The following is a 12,549-nucleotide window of genomic DNA, read 5'->3' as shown; positions in this document are numbered from 1 at the left end:
CCTAGACGAAAAACAATTGTTCCGGATGAAAAAACAGATCTACCATATATAGTTTACCATTTAACTTTATATAAATCAAAATTATAAAAAGAATACCAAAATAGAATTATTGCATACACACACTAAAACTTCATTTTCGAGTCAAGATTTACTTGATTTGTTAATATCCAACTTAAAAAACAAATATTATGTAACACTTTTGTAGTATAAATGTATTGAAATCATTTAGCGGGACGTAGATTGATTGTGAGGGTGTTGTGGATAGGAAAATGAATATGTGTCGATCCCATCCATTTCATTTTCATATTTTTCGTATACAAAAAAAAAAAGATGAATTAATAAATTATCATATATGCATTTAGTTTCTGTGTCTATCTATTAGCCACCCGTTTTTTTTTTTGTTTTTTTTTTGGTAACATTGGTTTTTTTTTGTGGACATCACTATCCAGTTTGGTTCGTTGGTCCTACCAACACTGATGACGTGTCATTCTCTTTTGCCACATCCTCTGTGGGTCCCACTTTGATTGCTGATTTGTCATCCTCATCCTCCATACGTTCATTACCCTCACCACGAAAACCATTTCGAGAGACACAATGCGGATGAGGTTCAAGCTATTGTTACATGTTTTAAAAAAAAATAAGACGATGGTTCTTTTGTATATTATCTTAAAATTCTGTATGAAAAATAAATCTTATACTTTAATATATATATATATATATATATATATATATTATATTAAATCGTAAGTTTTACCGTTTTTTTCATTCTGCTTTGTATCTAATTGTAAATTGGAAAAAATTATTTGCGTGTAGATGTTCATATATAAATATGCATGCGGAATATAATATAATGGCAAGAATGAAGAAGAAAAGAGCACTCCCATCATATCACATGCGTATATGAGCGTTATAAGATAAGATAAGAACGTTGATGGAAAAAAAAGAGCCACCCAAAAAAAAAGGTTAGAAAAAGGACAAATATAATAAATTATCACTATGCGTATACTGTCGACGAATTCTCAATGAATGCAAACGAGGCATCAATTTCATCGATAATACATATATATATATATATTGAAATCGTTTTAAGAAATAAAATGATAAAAAAATTTATGGACCAACTAAATCAACATATCATAAACATTTACATGCGAAATCAAGACCATCTTATCGCATATCCACACATTCTTCTGTTATCTGTAGACAATTATGACATATCATTGCAAACATGCCATGCACATGCATTACGTACTATAAATACGTTCTTATCCATAAAATATCGTGCAAGTTTCACTTACAAACCCAATAATTGCTCGGACGTGTATTGTATATCCCAAGTTGGATAATGACTTGTGAAAAAAAAAACAATAATTTCACACATTTTCAAAGTAATTAAACTCGAAATATATTCTCGATATTTCATGCAAATAATTTCGTCCACGTTCGATAATTCTCTTGTGCACGTGGGACAGACGTGGTCTCTATACGGACCGTTGACCGTTGGAGTTAGTCTGTTAATGTACACTTCTTATATAACACACCCCCGATCTATGGATGTTTCATGTTCGTATCACGTTATATGTATATATTTTTCTATTTTTTTAATGTATTTTAATATATTCCATCCAAATGGCAGAATTAATTTTTAATGAAATACGGGATTAGGAACATTGCTTTTGTTCCGTACAGTTTCGATAATCGGGGTAATCAATCAATTCGAAAATTTCATTGAACTTATCAACCATCAACCAAGACGGTGCATGTAGACACTGGACATATAGATTTTAATTTAAAGTCCATCTAAATTATTGTATTATTACAGTATAATATAATACATGTTCGATTTAAAAATTTATAAAAAAAATGTATTACAAATTTGTAGAATCTCAAACAACTTTCCCTTGTAAGATTCGCATTGGATACGTACGATATCTTCGCCTTTTGTTACGATTATTTTATGATAAAGATTATGATGATTATATGATGATGGTGTGGATACCTTAGCATAGAATATGATATCTTCACCATTAATTTGTAAACGATGATTATATGACGATGATGGTATTGATATCTTCACCTTTTTTCACGATGATTACATGATGATGGTATTGATGATATATATATATTTTGGTTAAAGGTATTGATGATATATTGTAATGACAATGATGATGATGATGATGATGATGTTACGGATGTGATGAGAAACATACGATGAGCTGGCAAATTGATAATGCCGGGGAATAACAAAAAAGAAAATAATTAGGCGGTGGCTAAAATCGAATAGATGGGGCCTCTACATCACTTTTTATGTATCAACCTATAATATATAGTTTTAGATGTTCACATTATTGCATCTTTTAATGTTCAATGTAATCCTATAACATTTAGAATATTCAGAAAAAAATGTGTACGTAAAGGGCTATTTTGTTTCCCAAGTTCTCTATTTGTATAGACGTGAAACGAAAAAAATCGAAATTATAATATTATCCCGATTGTATTTGTAACATATTATCAACTGAATACGGAAAGGACAAAATCACATTTTGTAAAAAAAAGGAATAAAATAACCTTTTATTTATTATTTCTTTTTGTTACAACAAAATAAAATAAAAAAATATTAATGGAATAACATAGTGCGGTGTACCCGCGGTTCATGGACCAACAGCTCGAATTATTAATGGAATAACAATCCCTTTGATTTCGCTTTTATTTTACTATTGTTATGTTGTTTTGAATTTTTAATAGATTAAATATTACTTTGATTGGAGTTTAGGATCACGCGCTACTTAGGCGCGTGAGAAAACAGCAAGAAAAAAATAGCAGAGAGAAACTCGACGCTGTTGCTATCGGAGTAGTTAACGCGTTTGTTTGTTTTTTTTTTTGTTGTCGTGGAAATTCCTTTATTTTTTATTTATTCAGATTTATTCCCAATTTATAGTTATTTTAATCGCTTCACGTTCACGCGGCTCAAAGCAAATATTTTATTACGAAACAAAAAATTTTGAATTTCGAAATAAAGCACTCCATTTCATTTAAATCTATTAAAATAAAATAAATAAATAAAACTTGGCATATTTTCTAGTGTTATCATATAGATATATAAAATAAAATAATGCACACATAATAATGTTGTATCCAATGGAGAGGATCAGTTTTAAATTGGAGTTTGGTTATCTAAATAACTCCGTTTTCATCCTTTTTTGGTTAAAGCCTTTTTTTGGTTAGCAGTTGGTTAAAATATTAAATTTTTTATAACAAAAATAAAGAAATGCAATGATTTGGACCGTCTCAAGTTCTTCCTTGCAACATTAGTTTCAACTTTTAACTCTTTATGATGCTTTAGACACACGATTTCCTTTTTTTTTCCTTTTTATGCGCGTGTCATATATATGTATAATTAATTAATCTTCCAAATGATATTTTATTATATATTGGAAAGCTTATGTTATAATTTATCTAAGTTATGTTAATATCGAAATTCAAAATTCAACTCAACGCGTCTAATTGGTAGAACTACCAAAATACCAACAATCTTGTTAATTATTATTTTATTGATAATTATAAATCATCATCATCATTATTATTATTATTATTATTATTATTATTATTATTATTATTATTATAATACACATGCGATTATATTGTAAAGCTTATAATAAAACGGAAGTAAACTTTAGGGATATAATACAAGATTTTATTATGTATTCATACTTCTCTAAGTATCATTCAAAAATTCAAGAATTCTAGAAATAAATGAACAAGAAATATGTACATCTTATTATATTATATATATATATATATATGTTATACCATGGCTTTCACATTTGTTATAGGCATACCCTATTATATATGTACATCGTATTATTAATTAACATAAGAAAATATGATTGAAATTCAGACACAAAACATCTTTATTGTTTCCTTGAAAAGGAGTATCATTTTAACAATACTAATACATCGATTTAATAACCGTGTAATATGACTTGCACGAAAATAAAAATAATACAAACATTTGTATTTATCATAAGAAAATATGGCATATTTTTGCAAGTTTGAAAATTATAATAATACATTTTGCTAATTTGGCAATAAATTTGTCGAGTGAAAAAGTTTAGAAATTAGTTTTTCACCATTTTACAAATTTAGAATTTTTTTTTTTATGAATTTTACCCTAATTATATAAGATTTATATACCCGTGGATAAAATAATGAATTCGCAAAAATGGAAGCCGCTTCGAGGACAGGGGTGAAGAAGCTTAGTCGATGTTCGCAATCATGCATTCACACTCAAATTCACATAAATGAAATTATGATCATATTTTAATTCGTAAATATTCGTTCCAAATAAAATTTATTGCATAAATATATATCATATCTATTTGATAGAAACAATTATTATTAACATTTATCGCTCTCAATGTTTGTATGACAGTGATATTATCGGTAAGGATAATTAAGACGTACTTCCAGAGGTTATTGGGCACCAATGCATGAAATTATAATTTATTGATTAGGAACAACTTTAATCTATTTTTTAAAAAGCTTACGGTTTAATCAGATGCAATAAAATCGATAAAGTTTGATAAAATGTATATATATATATATATAGCGATTTTATGGATTGATTATAACAGCAAAACCTCTTATATTAGTGGAAAAAAAAACTCTAATGTCATTATTTTCAAGAAGTACATAACCCGCAGATGGACCGTCTTTTATTTCACAAACATTTTCAACGAATGTAATAATATTAACAATAATAATGATGGCTAACGAATTTTAATTAATTATATTGTTTTTAATATTTGTTGTGTGAGATTTGGTGATAGGATTGAGTGATCGACGTGACTTTGGACATGAAAGAGAGAGATTCCTAACGTAATAATATCGCCAATCAAAGGTTTTTAAAATTTCTCTTGCAAATAAGAATATTAATATATTTTTTTTTTAATTTGAAAAAAGATTTCTCATGAATTATGGTCCTTCATAGTTAGTTTTAATTCTCTAATTAGTCAGGCTAATATTCGCCTACCCAAAATATTCATATCCGACCGTAAAAATCTCAATTACGTTCACTCACAATGTTTATTTTTTTCTTCATGTAAATAGAATTCATGTAATTGGTATATTTACTTACTATTTAAACAAAGAATAGATAAATATCACCATGTGGGAAAAATAAAATAAAAAAAGGAGTAGCGGTAGAGCGTTAATGCATCATAAATTGTTCGGTTAGTTGATATGAACCAAAATTTCCAAGACAAAAACTTATTATTTCACAATTCTATTTATGGACCGATCATGTTTTTAATTGGTTACTTATTATTATTATTATTATTATTATTTGTGTTCATCCAATTTTCGCTCAAGCACTCTCAAATTTCCCAATTTGAATTCGAGGCTTCATTTGGGTTTTTCTAATCTTAGATATAATTGGACTGAACTTCCGCATTTAAAAAAAGTTTGTAAAAAATTGAAGAAATTTCAATTATATATTTTACCAAAACAGTAAACTAAAATTATATAAAAAAATGAGACGTGAAGACACGCGCCAAGAGATGCGAGTGTGGGAAGCAAAGAGGACCACTGACTGACTTCGAATTCTATGTTTTTTACGTTAAGTTTTTGGATTCGGTTTTCATAATCAAACTTACTCCCGTGACTTTTTGTCATAACTAACTTGTCCATTTCTGTATCACACGCGCTCAATGCGCGTGAAACACACCCGCCCTTCGAGGAGGAAACATAGTCTTGGGGTAAATGAGATGTGCCTTGCTTTAATCCAAAAAAAGCTAATATCTTTACATATATACACACTCATTAAGGACTTGAAATTTGTGGATTTGATTGGATTAATTTTTTAGTTGATATGTTTATAAATATTTTATTCAACATTGATTAATTTGATTAGAAAATTATACTTATGAATAATATTTTTGTTAATAAATAGAAATACGGTTTCTTTTTTTTTTTTGGGGTACTAATTTTTTAGAGTTCAAACGTATTTTTTTTCTTAAAATAATATGGTTTAGTATGTATTACAGTTTTGTTATCTCTAATCTGATATCGAGGATTTTTTAGATATTGTTTTTGAAAATGTTTGTAAAAAATAAAAGGCAAAGGAAAAGTCAAATTTTGCAGATTTTCCTAACAGAAAATTTAGATGATTAGACCAACAATTATGCAACGAGGTGAATTATTATATATTTATATATTTTTTTTGGTTACGCATTGGAGTGTAAACATGATCTGCACACATGAATACATGAAACACATAAATATAGCGTGAAAACAATGGAGTAAAGGCCAAAAAAGTGGGTCCCATCTTGAGGACCTCCATTGCCGAGTGCTTAAAGGCAGCTGCAAAGCACATTCATTTCGGCATCCGAACAACACAAAGTTCTCTTCTTTCCCCCTCTGTTGTTTTTTTTTTTTGGAATTTCTTTACCCCAAATTAAGTTTTCTCTCAGATTCTCTCACTTTCTTGTCCTTTAGCCATTTTCTCAGGAAAACGAGAAAGAGAGGAGGAGCTTGAGCAAGAAAGTTACCAGCTTTCTCCTCCGCCATATCTCTCATCTCCCTCTGCTCGGATAAGCGAGAACAGAATAAAAGTGAAACCCAACGAGTGAAAAACTAATTGAAGTGAAAGTGGAAATTTTAAATTAAATAAAAGAGAAAAAAGTTGAAGCCATTTGCTTTGCCTGCGATATTTCTCCGGCATGGGTTTGAACCCTAATGGGATGAAGAATGTGGCGGCGGCGGCGGCGGCTGGAGCTCTGGTTTTTCTAGGGTTTCTGGTCTCATCTGTTTCTGGGTCTGTCTCATATGACAGCAGGGCCATTACCATCAATGGCAAGAGAAGAATCCTCATCTCTGGATCTATTCACTACCCCAGAAGCACTCCTGAGGTAAGTGTCTGTGCATATATATATCTACATGCCCATGTCTTCTTCCTTTGTGTTTTTATATGCTCTCTGCTCAAATGTAGCTTCATGGATTGCTGCAATCTTCTGAAAGTTCGAATCTTTTGTAGCTTTTTCTGGGGGGTTTCCCTCTAAATTCATTTTTTTTTTGGAATTTGAGAATCTGGGAATCTCTGTTTCGACTCATTGGATGTTTACTTTTTTTGTATGTAGATGTGGCCAGATCTAATTCGGAAGGCAAAAGAGGGAGGCTTGGATGTGATTCAGACATACGTTTTCTGGAATGGGCATGAGCCTGCTCCTGGAAAAGTAAGAAAAATCTGATCTTTTTTTAAAATCTCCTCTTCAATTTGGAGTTTCTTGAAGAGAACAAGATGCAGATTTCTCATGTGTTAATGTTTTTTTTCCTGCGTGTAGTATTATTTCGAAGGAAACTATGATCTGGTTAGATTCATCAAGCTGGTCAAGGAAGCTGGGCTCTATGTTCATCTCAGGATTGGTCCTTACGTCTGCGCGGAATGGAACTTTGGGTAATAATCCAATTTGATTTACATCACTTCCGAAGCTAAAAATAGTAAAGAAAAAACACAGAAATTCTTACTATTCTTTTTTTGGTCTGTTGCTTATTGTGAAAACTTTTTCTGCTTCAGTGGCTTTCCTGTATGGCTTAAGTACATCCCAGGCATCAGCTTCAGAACAGATAATGGCCCTTTCAAGGTTAGATTAGATATACATATACATATATATATATATAATAATTCTTTCTTCAAATTCAAGTCTTCTTTAAATTATCAAGATTTACTACTTTCTATGACCCTTGTTTGTCTTCTGATAAAAAAAAAACTGAAATATGAATTCTTGATTTGTGCTCCTTCCTTGAAGGCTCAAATGCAAAGATTCACCACAAAGATAGTCAACATGATGAAATCTGAAAGGCTCTTTGAATCACAAGGCGGCCCAATAATTTTATCTCAGGTAAAAAAAATCCAAGTCCTTGTCTGATGAAAACATGATCACCTTTAATCCTACAAGACACGAGTGAACTAAGAGAGATGTGTTTCCTATTTTTGTCTGTTCCATGTGCAATCTAACAGATTGAAAATGAATATGGACCAATGGAGTATGAGCTCGGTGCACCGGGAAAGGCATACACCAATTGGGCTGCTAAGATGGCTGTGGGGCTCGGCACCGGTGTCCCGTGGGTCATGTGCAAGCAAGATGATGCCCCTGACCCTATTGTATGCAACTTCTTCTGTCTTTTCTTGTTGGCCCTCCTTGTTTTTTTTTTAATTATGTTTCCTTGCTCATTTCCTCAATGAATTATTACTCTATATCATTAGTATTCCTTTTGCAGATGCTTTAGAGTCATTCTTTCTGAGGATCTTTAGTGTGATTTGTTTTATTTTAGGACACTGCATTTACTACTGTCTCTTGATTTAATCAGTCTTGGTTTGTTTCTGTTAGATCAACACCTGCAATGGCTTCTACTGTGATTACTTCTCCCCGAACAAAGGCTACAAGCCCAAGATGTGGACAGAGGCTTGGACTGGATGGTAAACACAGATTCACAAAGTGAAGCTCTTCAAGTTTTTCACAGATGTCTTGTCTTTGTTTCCCTTATACAGACCTTGTCGTCTTGATGTTTTTTTTTCTCTCCAGGTTTACAAAGTTTGGAGGTCCTGTTCCCTATCGTCCTGCTGAAGACATGGCCTTTGCCGTTGCGAGGTTTATCCAAAAGGGTGGATCTTTCATCAACTATTACATGGTAAGTCTTCTTGATCCACCATGCAAGGTTTGTCCGATACCTAATAATACACATGTTCATTTCATTTTTGTCATCATGCAGTATCATGGCGGAACAAACTTTGGTAGAACTGCCGGTGGTCCGTTTATTGCGACCAGTTATGATTATGATGCTCCTCTCGATGAGTACGGTAAGCGTGCTTACAACCTTGTTGTCTTTGGATGAAGAATATGGTCTTCTTTATAATCAGTGTCCTGTTTTTTTTCCCCCCCTTACAGGGCTAGAGAGACAACCTAAATGGGGGCACTTGAAGGATTTGCATAGAGCCATAAAGCTTTGTGAACCGGCCTTAGTGTCAGGAGATCCCACTAGGGTACCCCTTGGACGCTTTCAAGAGGTCTCTCCTCTTTTCAAAGACAGCATTGATCTTCTCTGTTACTATTTTTTTTAGGACATTCTTGAATCTTGATGAGCTTTGCAATTTCTGTTCAGGCTCATGTATTCAAGTCAAAATCTGGAGCTTGTGCTGCTTTCCTTGCAAATTACAATCCGAGATCTTATGCCACGGTTTCTTTCGGGAAGAATCACTACAACATTCCTCCTTGGTCTATTAGTATCCTTCCAGACTGCATGAACACAGTTTACAATACAGCAAGGGTAAGAAATGATGACACTTTCTATGAAACTTGTGTCAATCTTGAATCATTCCATGTCTTCCGTGTGATGGGTCATGCTGACACGATGAAGTTCAAAACTTTATCTCTTTTCTTTCGGAGATTTTTCTTGAGATTTAACGGATTTGTTGTTGGTTTCAACCGCAGGTTGGTGCTCAAACTTCGAGGATGAAAATGGTTCGTGTTCCTGTTCATGGAGGATTATCTTGGCAGGCTTATAATGAAGACCCCTCGGCTTATGACGATGAATCATTCTCAATGGTTGGATTGTTGGAGCAGATAAACACAACAAGAGATGCTTCGGACTACTTGTGGTACATGACTGAGTGAGTACCGCATAACCTTTTTCAAAACACCTGTCTCTGTTCACATGCATGGCAATATGTATATATACATATTCATTTTATGTGTACGCAGAATGTTATAATGATGCGGCTTGTTCTCGTTTTCCAGTGTTAAAATCGATGCTAACGAGGGATTCTTGAAGACCGGGAAGTATCCCACCCTTACCGTCTTATCAGCTGGTCATGCTTTGCATGTCTTCGTCAATGGCCAATTATCCGGTAAGATTACCGGTTTTTTGCTGCTTTTAACCTGTCACATAGAGTAATAATCTGATCTGCTTATCGTTATTATCGGTTTTTTAAACATTTACCTTCTGTTTCCAGGAACTGCCTATGGAAGCTTGGACTTCCCTAAACTATCATTTAGCAAAGCTGTGAATCTTAGAGCTGGTATCAACAGGATTGCTCTTCTCAGCATAGCAGTTGGCCTCCCGGTTCGATCTCGATGTCTTTACAACCAAACTGTTTTCCTTGTTTTATATGTTCTTATTCGATGAAATCTGATTCAATCTACGGTCTTTTTGGGGCATTTGGATACAGAATGTTGGACCCCATTTTGAGAGATGGAATGCTGGTGTTCTTGGTCCTGTTTCGCTGAACGGTCTGAACGAGGGAAGGAGAGATCTTTCATGGCAGAAATGGACTTATAAGGTACGGACAAGCTATGGATTTGATTATCTTAACCCATTATTACATCATCACATGCCTCTGGTCTTTGAACTGATGATTCCTTGATGGCATTGCTCTTTCGTTTTCTTTTTTCAGGTTGGTCTCAAAGGGGAGGCTTTGAGTCTTCATTCTCTCAGTGGAACCACCTCCGTTGAATGGGCAGCCGGTGCGTTTGTGGCACGGAAGCAGCCACTTACCTGGTTTAAGGTAAGCAGCCATCGCTGCTGTATTTCTATCAAGTTTGGTTAAGGCTGCTGATACGATATCTCTCTTGGGCTTCTTCAGACTACTTTCTCAGCCCCAGCGGGGAATTCGCCATTGGCTCTAGACATGGAAAGCATGGGAAAAGGTCAAATATGGATAAATGGGCAGAGCCTTGGGCGCTACTGGCCTGCGTATAAAGCATCCGGCTCTTGCAGTGAATGCTCTTATGCCGGGTCGTTCAACGAGAACAAGTGCTTACGAAACTGTGGAGAGGCTTCTCAAAGATGGTAAGAAGCTTGTATATATATACCACACACACACATATATACATTCCTCTCTGAACTGTGTTTTACCCTTCACAGGTACCATGTTCCACATTCATGGCTGAAACCAAACGGAAATCTGTTGGTTGTGTTTGAGGAATGGGGCGGAGATCCGAACGGGATATCGTTGGTCAGAAGAGAAGTGGACAGTGTGTGTGCGGATATCTACGAGTGGCAACCGACATTGATGAATTACCAAATGCAAGCGTCTGGAAAAGTTAACAAACCGTTGCATCCGAAAGTGCATTTGCAATGTGGGTTTGGACAAAAGATGAGGACAGTGAAGTTTGCGAGCTTTGGAACACCAGAAGGGACATGTGGAAGCTACCGTGAAGGGAACTGCCATGCCCATCACTCCTACGATGCTTTCAACAGAGTAAGTCGAAATCTTTCCTTCTCGGTCTTGGCTTCGAAAACGAAAAAGACCACAACTTCCCCTTCGGTTTCTCATCGAAGGGGATCTTGTTCTGTAATGGGACTGAAAAACATTTTCCCTTGTTGCTGCAGCTATGCGTGGGACAGAACTGGTGTTCGGTAACAGTAGCACCAGAGATGTTTGGTGGAGACCCTTGTCCTAACGTGATGAAGAAGCTCTCTGTGGAAGTCGTTTGCAGCTAAACGACGGCCATGGCCGTGGAAACAGCCGAACTGTAAATGTTAGCAAAGCAGAAAGGTCACTACTTTCATTACTCCCTCACCAGTCTCCTGCAATATTATTTGTTGAGAACTGCAAAAGTTGGGTTTTTTTTTCGGTTGCGGCTTTTTTTCCCCCGAGGTGGGAAGTTGTAAAAAACAGACAACACCACTTCTGGTTTAAAAAAAGGCGAAAAAAAGAAAGAGATTGAAGATGTCTGATTCATATGTAAATAAAGCTCTCTGCCGGGTTTGAGAGTTATTTCAAGTAGAAGAAGAAGGAGAGAGCAAATCGAGACAAGGCAGCAACGACTCAGAGTTGTCCATGTGTGGATCTTCTTCTTCTTCTTGGGTAGAAATTTTAGGGTTTTTTTTTTTGTCTTTGGATTGTTTCGTACTTTTTGTCGTTGTTGTTTGGTAACTGAAGATCTCTCTCTCTCTCTCTGCATTTGTCTCATTGCCGTGCTTATGTACTCTCTGTTCTTTAAGAAATATCTGAAAGTCAAGCCCGTTTCATTCGGTTTTAGAAGTTGTCAGATTTTATATGGGAATTGGTTCGATTCGGTTTCCGTTTTGGTTCTGTCTGGATCGAATCGGAAAGCAATCGAGCTCGGATTTCTATTTCAATGGAGTTTTTCAGATGGAAGTTGCCGGAGAACAGAAGATTGCAAAAAGACAGTTGAAGATATTATTTTATTCTGACATAATGGAAACCAGAAACGGCGTCGTTTCGTATACTAAAGATGCTACAAAATCCACGTGTATAAATTCTAATAAGGGAGACAAAAACGCCAAAGAGAGAACAAAAAATCCATAAATGGTAAAATGATTTGTATGCTACGAATCAATGAGAAATTAAAACCTTCAAGAAAATATACTTATGTAGTTTTCTGAATTATAAATGGGAAACGTTTATTCTAAACATAAATATTATATAAACATTCCTCATTGTGAAATTAGCATCCGACAGCCAATTTTCACCCATTTTTTATTTGTTCCGAAGCATACATACATACATTGAAAGAGTGTGTGTTA

The 12,549-nt window shown here is 34.3% G+C and overlaps 1 protein-coding gene across 1 annotated transcript; it reads left to right on the top strand.

Annotated features, from left to right (window-relative positions):
* The first annotated feature begins 6,380 nt into the window (after positions 1 to 6,380).
* LOC104810343 (beta-galactosidase 1) lies at positions 6,381 to 12,040 on the top strand. The gene is made up of 19 exons (XM_010536597.2): positions 6,381 to 6,908; positions 7,137 to 7,232; positions 7,341 to 7,453; positions 7,574 to 7,640; positions 7,806 to 7,898; positions 8,018 to 8,161; positions 8,388 to 8,476; positions 8,583 to 8,688; positions 8,770 to 8,857; positions 8,946 to 9,064; positions 9,160 to 9,324; positions 9,489 to 9,667; positions 9,795 to 9,904; positions 10,010 to 10,119; positions 10,226 to 10,336; positions 10,451 to 10,561; positions 10,640 to 10,845; positions 10,921 to 11,257; positions 11,389 to 12,040. The coding sequence occupies exons 1-19, from the start codon at positions 6,720 to 6,722 to the stop codon at positions 11,497 to 11,499; spliced, it is 2,544 nt and encodes an 847-aa protein (XP_010534899.1). The 5' UTR covers positions 6,381 to 6,719; the 3' UTR covers positions 11,500 to 12,040.
* Positions 12,041 to 12,549: the final 509 nt, after the last annotated feature.

This window comes from Tarenaya hassleriana, unplaced genomic scaffold (assembly GCF_000463585.1).
Source record: "Tarenaya hassleriana unplaced genomic scaffold, ASM46358v1 Cleome18, whole genome shotgun sequence".
Taxonomy (NCBI): Eukaryota; Viridiplantae; Streptophyta; class Magnoliopsida; order Brassicales; family Cleomaceae; genus Tarenaya; species Tarenaya hassleriana.
Note: the sequence above shows the minus strand (reverse complement) of the source record. Positions and strands in the feature narration are given on the sequence as shown.